Source organism: Juglans microcarpa x Juglans regia, chromosome 5D, assembly GCF_004785595.1.
Source record: "Juglans microcarpa x Juglans regia isolate MS1-56 chromosome 5D, Jm3101_v1.0, whole genome shotgun sequence".
Classification (NCBI taxonomy): Eukaryota; Viridiplantae; Streptophyta; class Magnoliopsida; order Fagales; family Juglandaceae; genus Juglans; species Juglans microcarpa x Juglans regia.
In genome coordinates this window covers 10762339-10781211 of record NC_054602.1, presented here as the reverse complement: position 1 = coordinate 10781211, position 18873 = coordinate 10762339, and the positions used below count along the sequence as shown (strand labels likewise).

At 39.4% G+C, this 18873-nt stretch overlaps 1 protein-coding gene across 1 annotated transcript in view; it reads right to left on the bottom strand.

Moving 5' to 3' along the window:
- The window catches only part of LOC121264303 (187-kDa microtubule-associated protein AIR9-like), a 50548-nt gene extending 32007 nt beyond the window's left edge, over positions 1-18541 (bottom strand). Inside the window, 12 exon segments of the mRNA XM_041167427.1 lie at positions 761-875; positions 990-1222; positions 3646-3747; positions 3942-4041; positions 14173-14238; positions 14319-14381; positions 14490-14555; positions 14663-14734; positions 14866-14931; positions 15694-15765; positions 16953-17820; positions 18372-18541. Of these exon segments, the coding sequence (XP_041023361.1) occupies positions 761-875; positions 990-1222; positions 3646-3747; positions 3942-4041; positions 14173-14238; positions 14319-14381; positions 14490-14555; positions 14663-14734; positions 14866-14931; positions 15694-15765; positions 16953-17783 (1786 nt within the window). The 5' untranslated portion in view covers positions 17784-17820; positions 18372-18541.
- Positions 18542-18873: the final 332 nt, after the last annotated feature.

Genomic DNA, 18873 nt, shown 5'->3' with positions numbered 1-18873 from the left:
AAGCTTCCCTATTTCTCAACAAAGGACTCAACATATTTCTTCAGTAATATAATTTATCAAGTAAACTTTACTGAAGAAATTTCACTTTTACGCCTCATTTGGATGTTGAGATGAGATGAGATGAGATGAGAAATCTGTGAATAGTAGTGAAATAGTTTGTGAATAGTAGTGAAATAGTTTGAGTTAAGATGTTTTATAAGATTTTGGGAAAAGACAGAGAGAGAGAAAAAAAAGTTGAATAAAAATATTATAAAGTTAAAATATTATTAGAATATAATTTTTAATATTATTTTTATTTTGGGATTTGAAAAAGTTGAATTGTTTTTTGTGTTTTATTTGGAAGTTTGGAAGTTTGAGAAAGTTGTAATAACTAGGTAAGGATTAGATGAAAAAGTTAAAAATTTGAGATTGAAAAGTGTTTCTGCTTGAGTGGTGTTTGGGTGTTGAGATGAAATGAGATGGGATGAGAAAGGTTGAAACCATCTCAACATCCAAACGGGGCCATCTCCCAATTTCTCTTGTTTTCTTCTACCTTATTAATAAAAAGAATGGAAAGGTGACATAAGTTAAGTACGCATCACTTCGTATACATTTCATATTTGATTCTCTTGTAGAAAGAAACATGTCAATGTAGAGAACTACTAGTTTCACATTACTGTGCAACTAAGATACACGAGAAGGTATTTAAGTTCTATAATTGATTGATTAAAATGAACCCCTAAAATCAACCATTCAATCTCAGAGAAGACAAAAATTGTACCTGGTGAAACTGGTGAGCTTACGGCAAAAATACAAGGATACTTTGTTTCTCCGAGTAGGGGTGTACATTCCACTTTCAAGATTTTATCAATGTCTTCGTGCTTTGGCCAGTAAACCTGCCATCACATCATATAGCATGACATAACCAAAGCATTAACAGCAGTTTGAAGTTCAAATGTTTGTTTTGGGAAAAATTCAAATATAATAATCATAATACAAAACTTCATCACCTCTTCAGTAGCATCAGGAATAGCGGCAAAATCTGAAAGCACACTCTCTCCCACAAACCATTGACAGTTCAAAACTACATGTGGGTCAGTGCTCAATGTGCTGTCCTGGACAAAAGTAAAGTGGCAACGACAAGCATCTTCTTCAAAAGGCTGATCAATAGAAGCTTCCTTGAGCAGGTACCCCAAAGGCAAATGATCCTTCCATTGCTCGACAAGAAAGCGAAAAGTTGACTCTGCTCATGAATCAAAGATGCAAAAATACTGCCATGTGTATTAGTAGTATTTATATATAGACACACACAACAAGTATAATGCACAGTTATTCTTACATACTGAATTTCTCGTTGCATTGAGCATTACCAAATTCAAACCACATGCTGGGACCCTAATTTAACATTCATTTTATATCTGAAAAAATATTCTAGAGGAATAGAATACAAATACACAATTTTCTCAATATCAACTTACCAAATATATCATCCCCAGATTCTAGTTGTTAGAATCCCCAGTAAATGTCAACAAACTATACAGGAACTTTTTCATGGAGGGAGAGGAACAAGAAAAGGTTTGAAGACTGAGAGCGGTCAATGCATCAGCTTAGAAATTTCTTTTTCACTACTTTACTCCATCGGTCGGTTGTAAGTGATTTTAACAGGATGAACTTTCATAAATTTCATGTATCAATAAACTAGCAAGCATAGGCTATGCTCTTGTATATGTCCCATATACTTGGGCTCTTGCCTATTCTCATGATCAGTAAAATTTTGTTTACCGATAAAAAACAACATTTATTTTTCAAACATTATGAAGTTTACTAGAAAATAGCACAATAAACATGATGTTTTATATCCTCACCAGATAAAGCACTGATATTTCTGTGAAGAAATGACACAAGATATGCCAATTGAAAAATCACTACAGTAATACTAGTAACACTTATAATACTTGGTTACTGAATTTCAATGCGGAAATCCAAAAGATGTGAACACCAATTTTTTGCAGCATCAGTGGCATAGGTCCTACTAAGGTCTTGGTACACAATCAAGTGTGAATGCTCCATAACTCCGGAGAGGGAGGGAGGGATGCTGTCACTGTTTAATCATCTTGAAGGCAATCGTTTTATTTTTCTCCTAGTTTTTCATATTGAGAAGTTGGTTGTAATTTCCTTGTACGCTAGATGTGAAAATAGTTTATTTGCACTCTAAGGTTGCATTTGGGTAGTTAGGTGATCTCAGATATTCTGTAAATAGTAGTGAAAAATGTATGATAGAATACTGAATAGTAGTGAATGATAATGAAAAGTAGATGAAAAGTAATAATAAAATAATGAATAGTACTACCCAAACTAGCCCTAAATATCATTTTGTGGAGTTTGAACGTGCTTCTTCACCATCTAGTATTGCTTCTGAATTGCTTTTAAACACGTTTTTAAATGCTTTGATGCTAGAGATATTTATCACCTACAGAACCAGACAAATAAACCCTCAATTCTCATCTGTTTGATTCTATTGTTGAGAGACAGTAATTTTGCAAAATTGATAAAAGATGGATATTGTAATTTATCTATATATAAAAACATACATAGAAACACATGCATAATGTATCGTGCATATATCAACAAACGGAACAAACTTTTCTATATAGGTCATTGAGAATTTTATTGAGAAGAACGAATAGAAATGGCCCAAGTATCCACATTCGGATCAAACTCACCAACATGTAACATTACCTTGGTGTATATGTCGTCCAATAAGACCACCAAATCTTTCTTCCTGGCCTATTTGTCAAACTTACTAAGAAACTGTTTTTTTTATCGCTAAACTTACTAAGAAACTGTTACCATGGATTTGAAAGTAAATACTTTAAAACAAAATATGAAAGAATGGGACATTCTTGGTGAGTGAAATGAGATGAGAATTTTGTGAATAGTAGTGATATAATTTGTGAATAGTAGTAAGATAGTTTGAGTTAATGTTTTATGGGGTTTTGGGAAAGGAGAGAGAAAAAGTTGAATAAAAAATATTGTAAAGTTAAAATATTGTTAGAATATAGTTTTTTAATATTATTTTTGTTTGGGAATTTGCAAAAGGTTGAATTGTTTTTTATTTTTTGTTTGAAAGTTTGGGAAAATTATAATGATTAGTTTGAAAAATTTGTAATGATTAGTTTGAAAGTATTTGTGTTTGAGTGATATTTGGTAAGGAGATGAAATAATATGAGAATTTTGGGATAGAAACTTTTTCCAAACCAGCCCTAAATTATTTATTAGCAATTCCGTCTAAGGACGTTTTACCTTCATATTACTATCTATGGCAATTTACGAGATCATCCAAGGGCATGGTCATATCATCCATTATGCATTTCAATAAATTTGAGATACTATATATCATAAACTGAGAGGTGATAGAGCTATTTATATTCCCCCAATGCCACACGTGGGATGTACTTAGAGTAGTAATCTGTTCATCAGATGCCATCTAAATAAAATTAGCAATTTGTTCTTCCTAGAAGTTCTGTACAATAGTGACTTGTTAATCCAAAACCATACACTAGCTAAATAAAATTATACACACATATAATGCTAGAAATCAAATAATAGATAAATGCTCACAAAGCAGATATTAGCAAAAAAGAAAAGGATTTCCAAATTATGCACCTGCTGCATGCTCTGGACGGCAAAACTCCCAACCATCTCTAATGCACAAAGCCGTGTGTGCAGGATAACGCTTTGCTAATGCTAGCTCATCCCGGGAAAGATCTAAGTTTCCATATTAACACAAAAAGAAAATTCCATAGAAATTAAACTGTAAAAATGTGTAAAGATCTAAAGTAAGAAGCACAATAAAGTGAGCAGCAGCTGATTAGAAAAAATGGAATGAAATAAAAGAGAGTAAAATATAAGACAACACAGTCATGATGCCATATCCAAAGCAATAATAGATCACAAGATACCTCTATCGTTAAACTTTTTCAAAGTGGGTCCAGCAAGCAAAATGGAAGCTGCTTCAAAATGAGGCAACTTAAGAATAGGATTCTGCTCCACTCTTAAATGCTGCAGCATGGCATATCCACGAATTATAAGCATGCACAAGAATATACTTGTATATTAAGTAGACAATAATAAAGTAAAATATTCTCAAATCATGAATCCGTAAAATATTCCCAAATCGTGAATCTGTAAAATATTCTGAAATCATGAATCCTTTACATTTTAACCTTGCTATTTGTGCCACTAAAAGACATGCAAAATCAGATATTTTACAACTTGGAAAAAAATTATGCATAAACTAATTTGAGAATTCAAAATTGAAAAATTGTAAATCAAGACTACAAGTCTACAATACACTAGATTTAGTATTTATTTATTGATAGCTAACCAAGAAGTTTTATTAATTGGGCAATAGCCATAGCCCAATTACACATGACGTATACCATGGTACCATAGTAATACCTAACTAGGATCTACAACCGGAAAAAAAAAAAAAAAAAAAAAAAGATAGAAACACTTATCCCATTAAAACCTTTTGCAACCACCCAAAGGAACAAGGTTTTGAAAAAGAAAGCTTTCAGCTCATCTGTTGTCTGCTCCCGATCTTATTTTTATATAAGAAGAAATTTTATTAGAAACGAATGATTAGGGGAAGCCCATGTATACAAAATAAAACACCTATTTACATTGTAAGAAATAGAATGCAACAACAGAAAATCATGAGCAGAAGCTCCATTGATTACTAAAGCAGAAAACCAAAACAATAAAGAGCACACAAAAAAGTTTCGAAGTTGTTCCAATGTACGCTTCTTATCATTAAAACACCATTCATTCCTTTCCACGCAAATGCACCATAAGACACAAAGGTGCCATCTTCCAAGCTGCATCCACTTGAGAACAACCATGAAGCCTGTTCCAACACCCAAGAAGATCAATCACTCTCAAAGGCAACACCCAAGCCAGACCGATTCTACAAAAAATGCCATACCACAAAGCCCTTGCCACTTCACAATTCAAAAGCAAATGATCCACGGTTTCCCCATGCTTCTTACCCATGAAACACTAATCCATAACTATAATACCACACTTCCTTAAATTGTCCAACGTCAAAGTTTTCCAAAGAGAGGCAGTCCGTATGAAAAAAGCAACTTTGGAAGGCACGTGAAACCTCCAAATACACCTCCAAGAAAAAGGAGGACTATTTTGAAAAGTCAACAGCTTATAAGATGATCGGACGTGAACTTTTTACACCTCATGGACTTCCACAACATCCTATACCCATCATTACCACCAAGCCTCACAGTAAAAGAAGCTGAAGAAAGCTGAAACTTCATCAATTACCTAATCCTAAACAACTCTAGTGAAATAAACATCCCACTGAAGAGCCATCTTCATTTCTCTCCCGATCTTGAAAGCTTCTATCATTTCTCTCCCTCCAAATATATCACCACATATATATAGGAGCCATCTTCCATGTTGCCACCACTTGTGGGCTTGTTAGACCCCCACGTCGAGTTGCCTCCAGAGGAGCCGCCCATGCCCTAGTCATGGTGGAGACATGCACCTTGGCTAGCCTACAACCATGCCTTGGCTCGTGGGATGACACGCACGGGGCGCCCAGCATGCATGCATGCCTTGGCCCGCACGATGGCACCCACAGGGCGCCCAGCATGCGGGCTAGCGAGGCTAGCAGGCGCACGGCAGCATGCGCAGCACAGACCCGCGCTCACATGCGCGCAGCACAGGCCAGCGTGCGCATGCGCGCGGCACCAGGCGCCCCAGCGGGCCGCACGCCCAAACACTTCTCAGTGCGCAGATCCGTGCGCACACCAGTGGGCCGCATGGCCCTGCGGGCACCCAGGCGCCGCACAGGCAAGCCAGCCCGTGCGCGCGCGCACACGCCAAGGCTGACCATGCCGCACCCGCATGGCCTTAGCAGCCCCTGCCGCACATCAGCTTGACCATGGGCCTTTGCCGCATGCCAGCACGCCCACGCCCACCCTGCAGAGCACCAGCGAGGCTAGTGGCACGCCCCATGGCGTGCCATCCAGCGCACGGCTCTAGCCCGTGCCATGCAGCCAACGTCCAAGCCACCCACTTGGACCATGCCAAACCAACACTTAGCCATGGGCCAACCAACCAACATGCAACCACTTAGCCCACCATGGGCCCGTGCATGTCACACCATGGTTTAGTCCATGGCTCTATTTTATTGTTTTATTTACTTGATCCTTTAATTAATTATTATTTACTTTGAAGGGACCATTTTAGGGTTTCCAAGTTGTAACCTATAAATAGGAACCTTAGTCATTTCATGAACATCTTTTGGCAAATTCCCTAGTGGGTAGACTTTTTGTTCTTGAGATCATATTTCGGTGCTAGAGCACTTGGGCTTTTTGGGTGCAATTCGTGAATCCCAAAGAGAGGATCACACCTTGCAATTCGTGAATAGGTGTGGTTCATTCCATCTATCTTGTTCTTACAACTTGGTGCAATTCGTGAATCCAAGTTGTTGTTCTATTTTTTATGTTCAAGTTCATCAATAAAGAGGTTTATTTCATCTATGTGCAATTCGTGAATCATAGTTAAATTGGCTATCTTTTGTTCACTTTGTTCTTGATAATTATATCATTTGTTCATCGTGTTCATCATTTGTTCATTGGAGTCATCCATTCCATTACATTTATTCAATCCAAACCAACACAAATTTCGACCAACACAAGTGTTAGTCAACTTTCCATAGTTGAGTGATTCCTTGTGTTACCCTAGCCGCATCCTTCCATAATCAATCAAGTCAAATTCGGCAATCACTTGCCTAATTAGACTTGACCCAGCCGGCCCTCATACTTCCCATAAGTAGAGTTCCTATAATTTAGGAACCCTAATTGACTCTTTCCTACCATATCCGGTCATATCCTTGTTCCATCTAAGTCCCAAGAATTTAGGAAACCTTCCTAAATTCAAATCCCAAGCCGTCCAACTCCTCCATCCTTGTCCAAACCCTAGCCAACCAACATACCTTCCCAAACCCTAAACACCAACCCGAAGTGGCGCCAGCCCTAGCACATCCTAGTGTCGTGCGCCCACAACTATTCCTATCCATACACTATCTTGAACCATTTCCTTATTACCATCATCCTTCTAGCCTAAACACCTAACCTCACCATACCATATTGACCATTTGACCATCCTTGGTCGAAAACCAAGCAAGAGAGGAACTAGGGATCGGTCAATTCGAGACTACCATTAGCGTGGCGAACTCAGTGTTTAGGGACTTGACCGAGGTCCCTAACATGGCTGCCTTGGACGCCCCTCCAACTTGCTAGAAAATCCGCCAACCTTCTAGGCATGACCTATGCTCATCCCACTCTCTCGAAAAATTCATTTCATAAAGTCCTAGCCACCTCACAATGTAAAGCAGATAATCCACTATTTCACCTTTCTTCTTGCACATGCAATAGCAATCCAACACCACGATCCGGTATTTCTTTAGGTTGTCTACAGTAAGGATCATTCCTAAGGAAACTGTTCAGACAAAAAAGTTGCTTTTAGGGGAGCTTAAGTCTTCCAAATATTTTTGGCATTCATGCCTTGGCTAGTCAAGATTTGGTAGACCGATCAAGCAGTGAATCTACCTTTCTTAGAAGGGCTCCAAATGATCTTGTCTACAAATCCAACTATCATGCTTTTAGTGTACAATAAAGTAAAATACTCAATAAGAACCTTGAACTCTTAATCTTGTGCTGCTCTGAAGAAATTAATATTCCGTTAAGTGGGGCCACTAGAGAATTCCAAGAGATCACCTATTGAAGATTCCTTTACCCATGCAATCTCGAATACTGTTGGGAATGTATCTTCAAGATTTCAATCACCACGCCATATGCCATGCCAACAGACCCACCCAATGTGGTCCACGTACCTTATCCGAGCACCACCACCCCATGCTTCACCGAAGATCAAATCTAATAATAGCCTTGCATAAAGCCTCCCTTTCTTTTTTTTTTATAAGTAATCAAGAAGTTTTATTCATAATAATAGGCAAAGCTCAAGTACACAGGAAGTATACATGAGAAATACTTATCTATAATTTACAATTGAAAGAAGAAAATCATGGACATTAAGTCCATTACAAACAATAGCCCCCGTCCAAGAAAACAATGTTTTAAAGAAAAAAACTTTCAGCTCCTCCATTGTTCTCTCTTGGTTTTCAAAGCTTCTATCATTTCGCTCCCGCCAAATACACCAACACATACATATAGGGACCATTTTCCATATTGCTACAACTTGTGTATTTCCTCGAAGGCCTCTCCAGCATGCTAGAAAGTCCAACAATTTGCCGGGCATAACCCATGATAAACCAAGTCCTGTATAAAAATCATCCCAAAGAGTCCTAGCCACCTCGCAATGTAGAAACAAATGATCAACAGATTCGCCATCTTTCTTGCACATATAACACCAGTCTAATACCATTAATCAACGTCTCCTGAGATTATTCGTGGTGAGAATTTTGTCCAAAGTTGTTGTCCAAACAAAAAAAACTGCTTTTGAAGGAGCTTTGGTCTGCCAGATGCTCTTCCATGGGAATGAGAGCCTACCCGAGTCTGATAAAACTCTGTGAAATGATCGGACCGTAATTTACCTTTTTTGGAAAGGCTCCAAAACATCCTATCCATCATACCCTCGGTCATACGTACTGAATACAAAGTTGCATGGAAGTCTGAAATAACCTCCAACTCCCAATCTTGGGCTGCCCTAGTGAAGTCCACATTCCATTGAGGGGAGCCATTAGAAAAAGCCAAAAAGTCCGCTATCGCTGCATCCTTTACTAGTGCTAACTCAAAAATAGCGGGGAAGGTGTCTTTGAGACAACTTTCACCACACCATTTATCATGCCAAAATCTGACGCGAGAGCCATCGCCCACAACAATATGTGTCTGTCTCCTAAAAATCTCTCAACCCTTCCTAATGTTTTTCCACAACCCTACCCCATGTGAACCACGTACCTCATTCGAGCACCAACCACCCCATGCTTCCCCAAGCTGTACATCAATAACAGACTTCCACAAAACCCCTCGTTCTTGTTGGTACCGCCACAGCCATTTACCCAATAAGGCTAGATTGAATTTCATCAAATTATGAATACCCAAACCACCCCCAGAAACTGGAATGCATACCGTGTTCCAATTGACCAGATGGAACTTGAACTCATCCTCCAACCCACTCCACAAGAAATCACGTAACTTCTCAATACGGTTGGCAATCTTTGCTGGGAGTGGGAACAATGACAAAAAATAGGTGGGTAGGTTAGAGAGAGTACTTTTAATCAATGCAAGCCTACCACCTTTAGATAAATACAACTTCTTCCAAGATGCCAGCCTACGCTCCACCTTTTCAACCACTGGATCCCAAATCTGCTTTGATTTGAAGGAGGCACCCAATGGTAATCCAAGGTACTGAAGAGGTAGAGAAGATACCTTACACCCCAAGAGAGAGGCTAGAGTTGCCACATCAAGAACATTACCCACTGGCTCCATCTCAAACTTTGCCAAATTAACTTTCAAACCCGAAACGACTTCAAAACAAAGAAGTAGAGCCCTCAAAGATTGGATATGCCCAAGATTTGCTCCACAGAATATAAGAGTGTCATCAGCAAACAGCAAATGAGAAATATTAAGAGAACCATTCCCCACCGGGAAACCGTGGAGAGAGCCGCCTTCCACAAGACCTATAATCATCTTACTGAGAGCTTCCATGATAAATAGGAAGAGTAATGGTGATAGTGGGTCTCCCTGTCTCAACCCACGAGAGGAGTTAAAGAAGCTGGCTGGAGAACCGTTCACCAAGATAGAGAATCGAGCTGTTGAGATACAAAACTCTATCCATTTCCTCCATCTCTCTCCAAAACCACATCTTTCAAGTAAATAGAGCAGAAATTTCCAGTTGACATGATCATAGGCTTTTTCCATGTCTAGTTTGCAGATTAACCCAGGTTCCCGAGATTTGAGACGTCCATCCAACACTTCATTTGCAATTAGAACCGAGTCAAGGATTTGTCTACCTTTAACAAATGCGTTTTGTGGCTTCGAGATTAACTTCTCCATCACCGTACTCAATCGGTTTGCTAGCACTTTGGAGAGGATCTTATAAATCCCAGTCACAAGGCTAATAGGACAATAAGCACGAACATCCATTGACCCCACCTTTTTTGGTATGAGTGCTAAGAATGTGGCATTGAGGCTTCTTTCAAAACTAGCATAAAAATGGAACTCTTGAAAAACGCGCATAAGATCACCCTTGATCACTTCCCAACAGGTTTGGAAGAAATCCATGGTAAAACCATCAGGGCCAGGGCCTTATCACTAGCCATGCCACGAACAACTTTGCATACTTCGTCATCTTCAAAGGGCCTCTCCAACCACTCTGCACCCTCTTGATCTAAGCTGAGAAAGTCAACCCATCTACTAACGGTCTCCAAGATTGTTGTTCGGTTAGGAGATGTTCATAATATTGTCCCATGTGCCCCTCAATACTTGGCTGATCCGAAAAAACTACACCATCAACCATTAAAGTATCTATAGCGTTGATCCTCTGACGCGAATTAGCCACCCTGTGAAAGAATTTTGTGCATCTATCTCCCTCCTTAAGCCATAAAGCCCTAGATTTCTGTCTCCAAGATGTCTCTTCCATTAGTAATACTCGTTCAAGATCTGTAACTAACTGTCTCTTGTGAACTTTTTCAGCTTCGTTCAGAATTCTTGCCTCCTCCTCCCCCTCCAGGCCCTATAACTCCTCCGTAAGGGAACTTCGCTGTAATATAATATTACCAAACACTTGTTCATTCCATAACTTCAAGTCATATTTCAGCGCTTTTAGTTTTCTTGCCAGAATGTAGCTTGGAGATCCTTGAAATTCATACGAAGACCACCATTGCTTGACCCTGTCTACAAAACCGTCAGATTTAAGCCACATATTTTCAAATTTGAAATACCTTTTACCTCATTGGATGTCTCCACAATCCAAAAGGATAAGGAAGTGGTTGGAACAAACTCTAGGTAATCGTCTTTGAATAACTTCAGGAAAGTGTGATTCCCAATCTGAAGTTAACAAAAATCTATCGATTCTCGACCAAGGATATCCCGACTGTTAGACCAATTATATAAGCCTCTCATTAGTGGAATATCCATGAGCGCCTGTTCTAAAATGAAACTAGAGAATTCCCTCATAGCGGGAGTGATGTGGGTTGTACCTGACCGTTCACTCGAGAAACGAGATACATTGAAGTCTCCCCCTATACAACTTGGTAATTCCCACCAACTAAGGATTCCGGCCAATTCTTCCCACAATAAGCTTCTTTCTAAGTCACTATTCAGACCGTATACACCCGCAAATGCCCAACGGTACCCATCTTCTACATTTACAAATGAGCACGCCACAGTGAATTCACCCACACATTCCTCTAGTCTTTCCACCACTCTTTTATCAAACATAATAAGAACACCACCCAATGCACCTTTGGAAGGTAGATACAACCATCCAACATGCTGCCCTCTCCACAAACTACGAATTATTTGCCTTGTAATTAGTTCAAGTTTGGTCTCTTGCAGGCAAATGATATCACCCTGCCATTGTCGAAATAAGTTTCTTACTTGGAGTTGTTTGGCCTGCTCATTTAGCCCCCTTACGTTCCAAGATATAATTTTGGGTTTCATAACAAAACCATCGTAGCCCTTCCCTTCCCACACCCCTGACAAGAACTACGCTCCCCTCCATCATCATTCATATCCCACATAAGCCTCTTAAGTTCTCTCTCTCTCTCTTTTTGTCCAAAGCCTGCGAGGGATCAACTTTAGTATGTGTATTTGCAGCTTCAACAGCTGTGAGTAAAGGCAAAAATTCATCTATGAGTATGTGTATTTGCAGCTTATGCTGTCTTGTTCCTCTAAGGGCCAGGCAGTGGTTCAAGATGGAGGGAAGGGGAAATAGGTGGGTGGGCAAGCCAGGTCCTATACGGAGACAGTAGGTGGTGGTAAAGTAGGCAGTAGGATAGTTGTGCATGGCAATAAATGTCAGAAGATGATTTCTCATTTTGGAGAAAAGGACAAAGAGAAAGGGGTGCAAGGGAGTGCTCTCGGGTTGACAATACCCCCTTACCAGAAGTAGTTGGAGCTGTCTTGTCAAGTCCCTGCACAATTGAAAGGGAGGAAAATATGACTCTTCTTGATTTAAAACTGGAACTGAAAGACGTGAAAAGTGAACTTAATAGTCTGAAGAAGGCTATTGAAGCTCTTGTAGGAAATGTGGAATGGGCTTAGGAGTGGGATTGGGTCATCAGGGGGCTGGATTAAGGCTGAAAGCCAAGATGGGCCTAGGCCTGGGTCATTCATGCCAGGCCCAACCCAGGATGAGGTGGCGCCTCAAGAGGGCTGGGCCATCACCTGTGAAGGGCCCGAAAGCCATTGGACCGTGTGGGCTGCTAGCCCAACAGCGGCAACTGTCGCCGACAACCATCGACGGCTTGGCGCCGTCGTCCTCAGGGATCGCTTCCGGTGATATCTGCGGCGGAAACCTAGTGTCGGAAGTAGATTTGCGTAAAGAGAAGGGTGCGCATCTAATGGGAAGTTACCGGAAGTTTCTTCGACTTGTGGGGTGGCACAGAAGGGTGCGATGGACCCCTTTGGGTTGACTCCATCCATCACGACGGTAATAATGATGTCGTCGGCGTCTGTGGAAACGTCGTTCTCGCATGAAGTTATAGAGGAGAGAACTGGTATGTCTTCGGGAGGATCACCGGCTCGTGGGGTGGCACAGAAGGGTGCGACGGACCCATTTGGGTTGCCTCCTGTCATCACAACGACGATAACGTCGTCACCAGCGTCTGTGGAAAATTCTATCCCGCGAGAGCTACAGCGGAAAGGATGGGAGAGTTGTTGGGTGGGTCGAAACACGGTGAACAATCACAGAACTTGCCGGCGGTAAGTTCTGGGCCACCCCTGGTGTCCTCAACTGCCCAGATAGTGTGTTTGACACCGAAACTTTCTCCAGCTGCCGTGAAACTCAATTTGGAGGACCATCATAGTGGGGGAAGGTTGGGTAATTTAGAGGACAGTGCAATGGAAGGTATTTTGGTGGTTTGTGACCCTCCAAATAGAGGGGAGATGATGATCGAAGGAAGGGTGAATACAGTGAGGGGCAAATGCCCTGTTGAGGGGATAGAACCCACTCCATTGAAATCGTTTCATCCTAGGGTTTCAGATTGGGTAATACAAACAGCAATGGAGATCAAACATCTTACTAGTATCGCCGCATCCATTTCCCCAAAAGGGCTTGGTTAAACATCACCAATTTACAAACACCCAATCCTCCGCAAAAGATTGTTGCACACACCGTTGTCCAATTTGCAAGATGGAACTTAAACTCGTCTCCCATTCCACTCCACAAGAAATCCCACTTTAGCTTCTCAATACGGTTGGCAATCTTTGTGGAAAGTGGAAATAAAGGCAAGAAGTATGTAGGCAGGTTAGGAGAGCACTTTCGTTAAGGTAAGCCTACCAAAAGAATTGATTGCTACTCCCTGAACATAATAATATTTCAAAAGAATTTATTGCTTTACTGTCAAAGTCTACAAGGTGAAATTTTGGAAAATCCAGATACTTCGGATCATCCAACTTTCATCCACAAACTCTACAAGTCCTTATCCCAAACTCCTTATAGGTTATCCAAATACCTTTGCTGTATTTCTATGAATTTTCAGAGATAAACAATTAAAAGTTCCCAAATCTACCCTTCCCCATATTTTGGAAATAAGAGAACCTAACCTAAATGATAGTGATTTAAACCAACAGATTTTCTGCAGTAGGTGAGTATTATTAAATATAACGCATGATGAACAATAGTGTAACGACCCAGGAAAAGTGCTAGCCACATCTACGCTATTATCCCCAAAAAGACCAGCCAATTTGAATCTCACTTACAAGCCCAGTTTCACCTTGTAAGTAATTGTTGTGGGGCTTAGCTCCCATGACTACCTTTATAGCCTACCCACTCTAGGTGGGTTATCCGTATTCTCAATGTGAGACTGAGCTGTTTTTATGAAGAGCCTACATAAGACTACTTGAGTAAAACAAGAACATGTAAGACAACTTGAGTAACTATCTAGCATGCAGCATGTCTAACAAACAAAATTACAGGACTGACCTCAAGAAGTGGTAAATGTGGGAAACCCTTTAGAGTTGAAATTTTGTTTTTGCTGGCAGCTAATACCTACATGAAAATTAAGTAAAAAATATGAATTCATAAAGTGGTGATGAGGAAGAAATAACCTACATAAAACAAGGACAAACCTGCAGTCGAGGTTGACTAGCCATTGAAAGAGACTTCAACTTATTTTGAGCAATAGAAAGAAACTGCAAAATAAGGGGGAGGAGAGGAAAAAATATACAGTTATTTTAACCACCTGAAATGTGAACATTCATTGATGATCAGCAAAGCTTCAAAAATTTTCAAAGGAATACCTCTAAATTAGGAAGCTGTGGGAGGCTTGCAAGTGATGTAATTTGATTCCCAGCGAGATATAGTTGCTACAGAAGTTAAAAAAATAATAAATATGCTGGACCCTATTGCATTGATAACTCCAACAAATGCCGAATCATTGCCACCAAAAGATGAATACACATGAGACACATACCTGTAGAGCTTTGCAATTCTCAAGTGGTTCAAATCCAGGCCCTTTAAAGTCATTGAAGCTCAAATCAAGAACCTGTGAAGAATCAATACTACCAATAATTCTTTCCCAAATCTAGGTTTCGCTTCTGGAACAATGTCCATTGAATAGAATTAAGAATAAAACAGGTGTGTGTGCATATGTATGTATATCATGAAATAACAAACCTTAACCCTCTTCAGTATCTCAACTCCTTCCAATGTAGACAAGAGATTGTCTCTGAGATAAACAAACTGCAAAAGAGGATTATCAGCTCTCCTAAATCAACTCATGCTACACAAGTATGATGCAGACAAAATAGACAGTCGGTTTATTTTGAGACTGTTCCAAGTTTTGAAGTAGTTGGGCCCTTTAGTTTGAGATGGTTCCATTTTGTGAAGTAGTTCTGGTTTTTCTCCTATAACACAGAAAGAAAATAAGAACTCTTGATTCAAATAAAGCAAGAGCTCCAGGAAACAATCACAGCATCCCTCAATTTCGAAAAGTAATAAAAGAGCCATCCCATCATCTAATGTACTTTATTGATTTGTCAAAAGTTCCTCTTCTCGAAAATGAAGATCCTCCATGTGGTTTTTGAAATTTGTGGCATACTTTTCCTTCTGCATCTTAAAATCAACCTTTCCATTCAACAAAGAATTTAATGGCAATAAGCTTTGGAAGACCCTTATTTTGATGGTAAAAGCCCCTTTTCAGTAAGAAGAGCACTGCTACAAAGAAGACTACAGTTATTGAAAATATACCACGCACATGCTAACCCAATAAAGTAGACTTCAATTTTGTAAGACATGAGTTTAGCATCAATTACAAAGCTATTTCACTTATCAAAACTTTAGGGCACAGAACTTCATCCACAAAAAATTGATACAGGATTAAAAGCAATAATAACAAGGCATTTATATTTTTTTTTATAAGTAACAAGGCATTTAATTAAAAATTGGTAGAATATTTATTCATTAAGTGAAAATAATAATGCATCAGATAAAAGGTCAGGTTACCTCTAAATTTGCTGACAAGTTCAAGCCACTAGCATTGAGACTCCGAACTCTATGACCTCGACGATCCAACCTCTGATATAACACAAAACAAATCACTAACAAGCAATGAACTAACAGATTTTATTTCTGATATAATAATATTGACAGGCGTTGATTGCAAAAACCATGAGAAAGAACCATATACAGTGAAGTACAAAAAAATATAATGAAATGATCTCCAAAAATCATGGGAGAAATTTTACAGGAACATTTCCAACGAGGGGAGGGGGAGATGAAGGAGATCTGTCCATCCCATGCACACCCTAATCGAGGTAATACTTCAGATCTGCTGATTTCCTTCTTCAATATCAGCACATCTATTCTGTTTTGCTAAGATGCCGTCCCTAATAGTCAATTTTTGCAGTCAAAATGAAGTTGCCCTTTTTATGCTATGTCAGACGACTCAGAAAACAAAATAAAAGTAAAATCTCACAGTAACTTAGTAACACCAATCATTAGATGATCTTAGAGGTACAGTGAGGATACTTGAACTGCAGTTATGCCACAATGAGAATCTGAAATGCCCATATTTCCATCAAAGATTCAAAAGATGTGCTACTGTCATTAAGAGAGAAGATGTCTAAAGGAATATATTCCATGGTGCTCGACAGGCACAATGAGAAGAAGAAGACAAGCGATGTTACTAACATACGGCAGACTAATAATGAGCACCTTTACCCTTCAAGGCTAACTGAATTTTTTCATTGAAAGAAAAAAAACAGATCATGTATTCTCAAGAGAATCCTCTGGAAACTGCGTTTAAATGTTGAACTGAATTTAAGTTTTCTATGAATATTAGTGAGTTGAGATGGTGGAATGGATTCTGTAGGGCCCACTTAAGATGAGTTTAGATGTGTTTAGATGTTAAGATGAGTTTAGATATATTTATAAAAAGTTAAAAAAAATTGTGAGTCTCACGTATAAAGAGGTGTTGAGTTGAAAAAATTTGTGGGTCTCACGTGTAAATAAGTTTTGAGTTGAAAAGAATTTAGTTATTTAAAAGGTGGGTGTTTGAATATTAGAAGAGGTCTAAATCTGAACCGAACTCAACTGAGTTGAACTGAGTGCAATCAAGGAACCGAACGAGCCCTAAGTTAACTAAACCATTTTTTTTTTATTAGTAACTAAGTTAAGTAAACCATAACAGGATAGATCCTCGATTTAATTAAGCTTCCCTTTTACCACCATGCATAATTTAAAGTTTTACAGATGGTGCATACCACATCATCACTAGCTTTAATCTCCACCTGTGGAAGAGCAATGAACCTTGAATCCCGGCTTTCAGGAGTCGCCACTTTCCTGCGCCCAGATAAACTAGAACTCCTATCCAGAGATGACGACAAAGACCGAGCTCTCAATCCACTGGAAACCGAAGGTGACCGAGCTGACGAGGAAGAAACCTTTGAAACCGTCTTCCTAATTCCGCTGCTACCACTGCTGCCCAATGAGGTCGAAGTAACCATTCTAGAAGAAGAAGAAGAAGAAGAAGAAGAGGCTGATGATGCTGGCTTCATTGAAGACTTCCTCGCAGTCTCCTGCTTAGCAACATCGGACCCAGTTGATGTGTTCAGACTTCGACCAACTGGTGACACGGGAACAGACTTTCTAGTCTCCGACACTTTAGCTCGCGTCGAAGCTTTGGTAATAGGTGAAGGCAATGAACTCCTAACTTCCGGAAGAGACCGCCTTACTGGTGCAAAACCCAAAGGAGTAGTCTTTTTCCCCGCAACCGAACCAATATTGCTTTGCCGCTTCTCGGGCAAGCCTCCTGTACTGTTTCGCCTTGCCGCCGGAACAACATTTGAACTTTTCAGTGACGCACTTACAGTTGGTTTCATCACATTCGAAGCAGAGTCCAGACCAGCTTTGGAGTCCAATCTCTTCCTGACATGACCCGTTGCCTCCGAGAGATTTGAGACCGATGCAACACTAACTTCCACGGTTTTCAAAACCTCTTTTGTGCTTTCTGATGAACCAGCAGAGATCTGTTTCTCTGAAATTGAGGGCTTTTCCACTACATCTTCGCCCGGTTGTACCAAGGCTTCTTCCATCTTAGTTCAACAGCTCGAGCAAATTGAAACTAACAATCTGATCCACCAATAGCCAAATAAAAGTGCATAAAATGTAGTGAAATTTTCGCAAATGCTCTGTTTGGTTTGCAGGAAAAAGTAGGAAAGAAAACTAATAGACTCTGAATCTTAAATCATTTTCACATTTGGATTTGAGAAGACAAACAATTCGACTCCCTATGCAATTATTTAGTTAGCTGACCGGTCGTTGTCATTCCTTGGCACCCATGCGTAAAATCCAAATTCATTTGCTCAAACTTTCGCAAACCGGTGATAATTCAGTTCCAACTTCAAAATACGTTTAAGAAAACTAAAAAAATAGGTAGAGCCACCTAGAAGTCTAAGATTTTGCAAGAAACTGGAATGCAAGTTCAGAACCCACACTTCTACTCTTGAAAGCAGATGAAGATACTTGGATCTGCACAAAATGCAGGGTTTTTAGCCCAAAATAATTCAAGCTTCCGGGTCAAGCTAGTTCAGATGAACACTTCTGGACAGAAAGAGAGAGGACGAAAGGGAAGCACGAAGTAAACGCAAACTCAAACTCCAATACACAGAATAAAATTGCTCCTGAATAACGCTTTTTCAGATCTGAAGAGGCAAGAAGCTGAAACCGAAACAGAAAAGCATTGCGCTAGGGTTGTGATATCCGGCAGGAAATCATGAGGAATTTCCGCGGCGTGGAATCAAAAACAAAAAGACGGGAAGTGTGTGTTTCACTGTTTTGGAGCCAATGAGCAGTTTTACGCCCAGTTTGATTTATGAAATGTGCCGGAGTTAAAAGTTGAATTAAATAAAATATTTTTTAAATATTTTTTTAATAATATTTTTATTTTAAAATTTATAAAAGTTAAATTATTTATTTATTTTTTATTTTATATAAAAAATATATAATGACTAAATGAAATAAAAATAATTGTAAAACAATCTAGGGAAGTTATGATTAAGGAAAGATTGGGAATGCAAGCTAGACGGGGCTATGATTAAATATTAGTTTGGATAGTAGAGAATATTTTATTATTATTTATTATTTTATTATTATTATTTATCTACTTTTTATTATTATTTACTA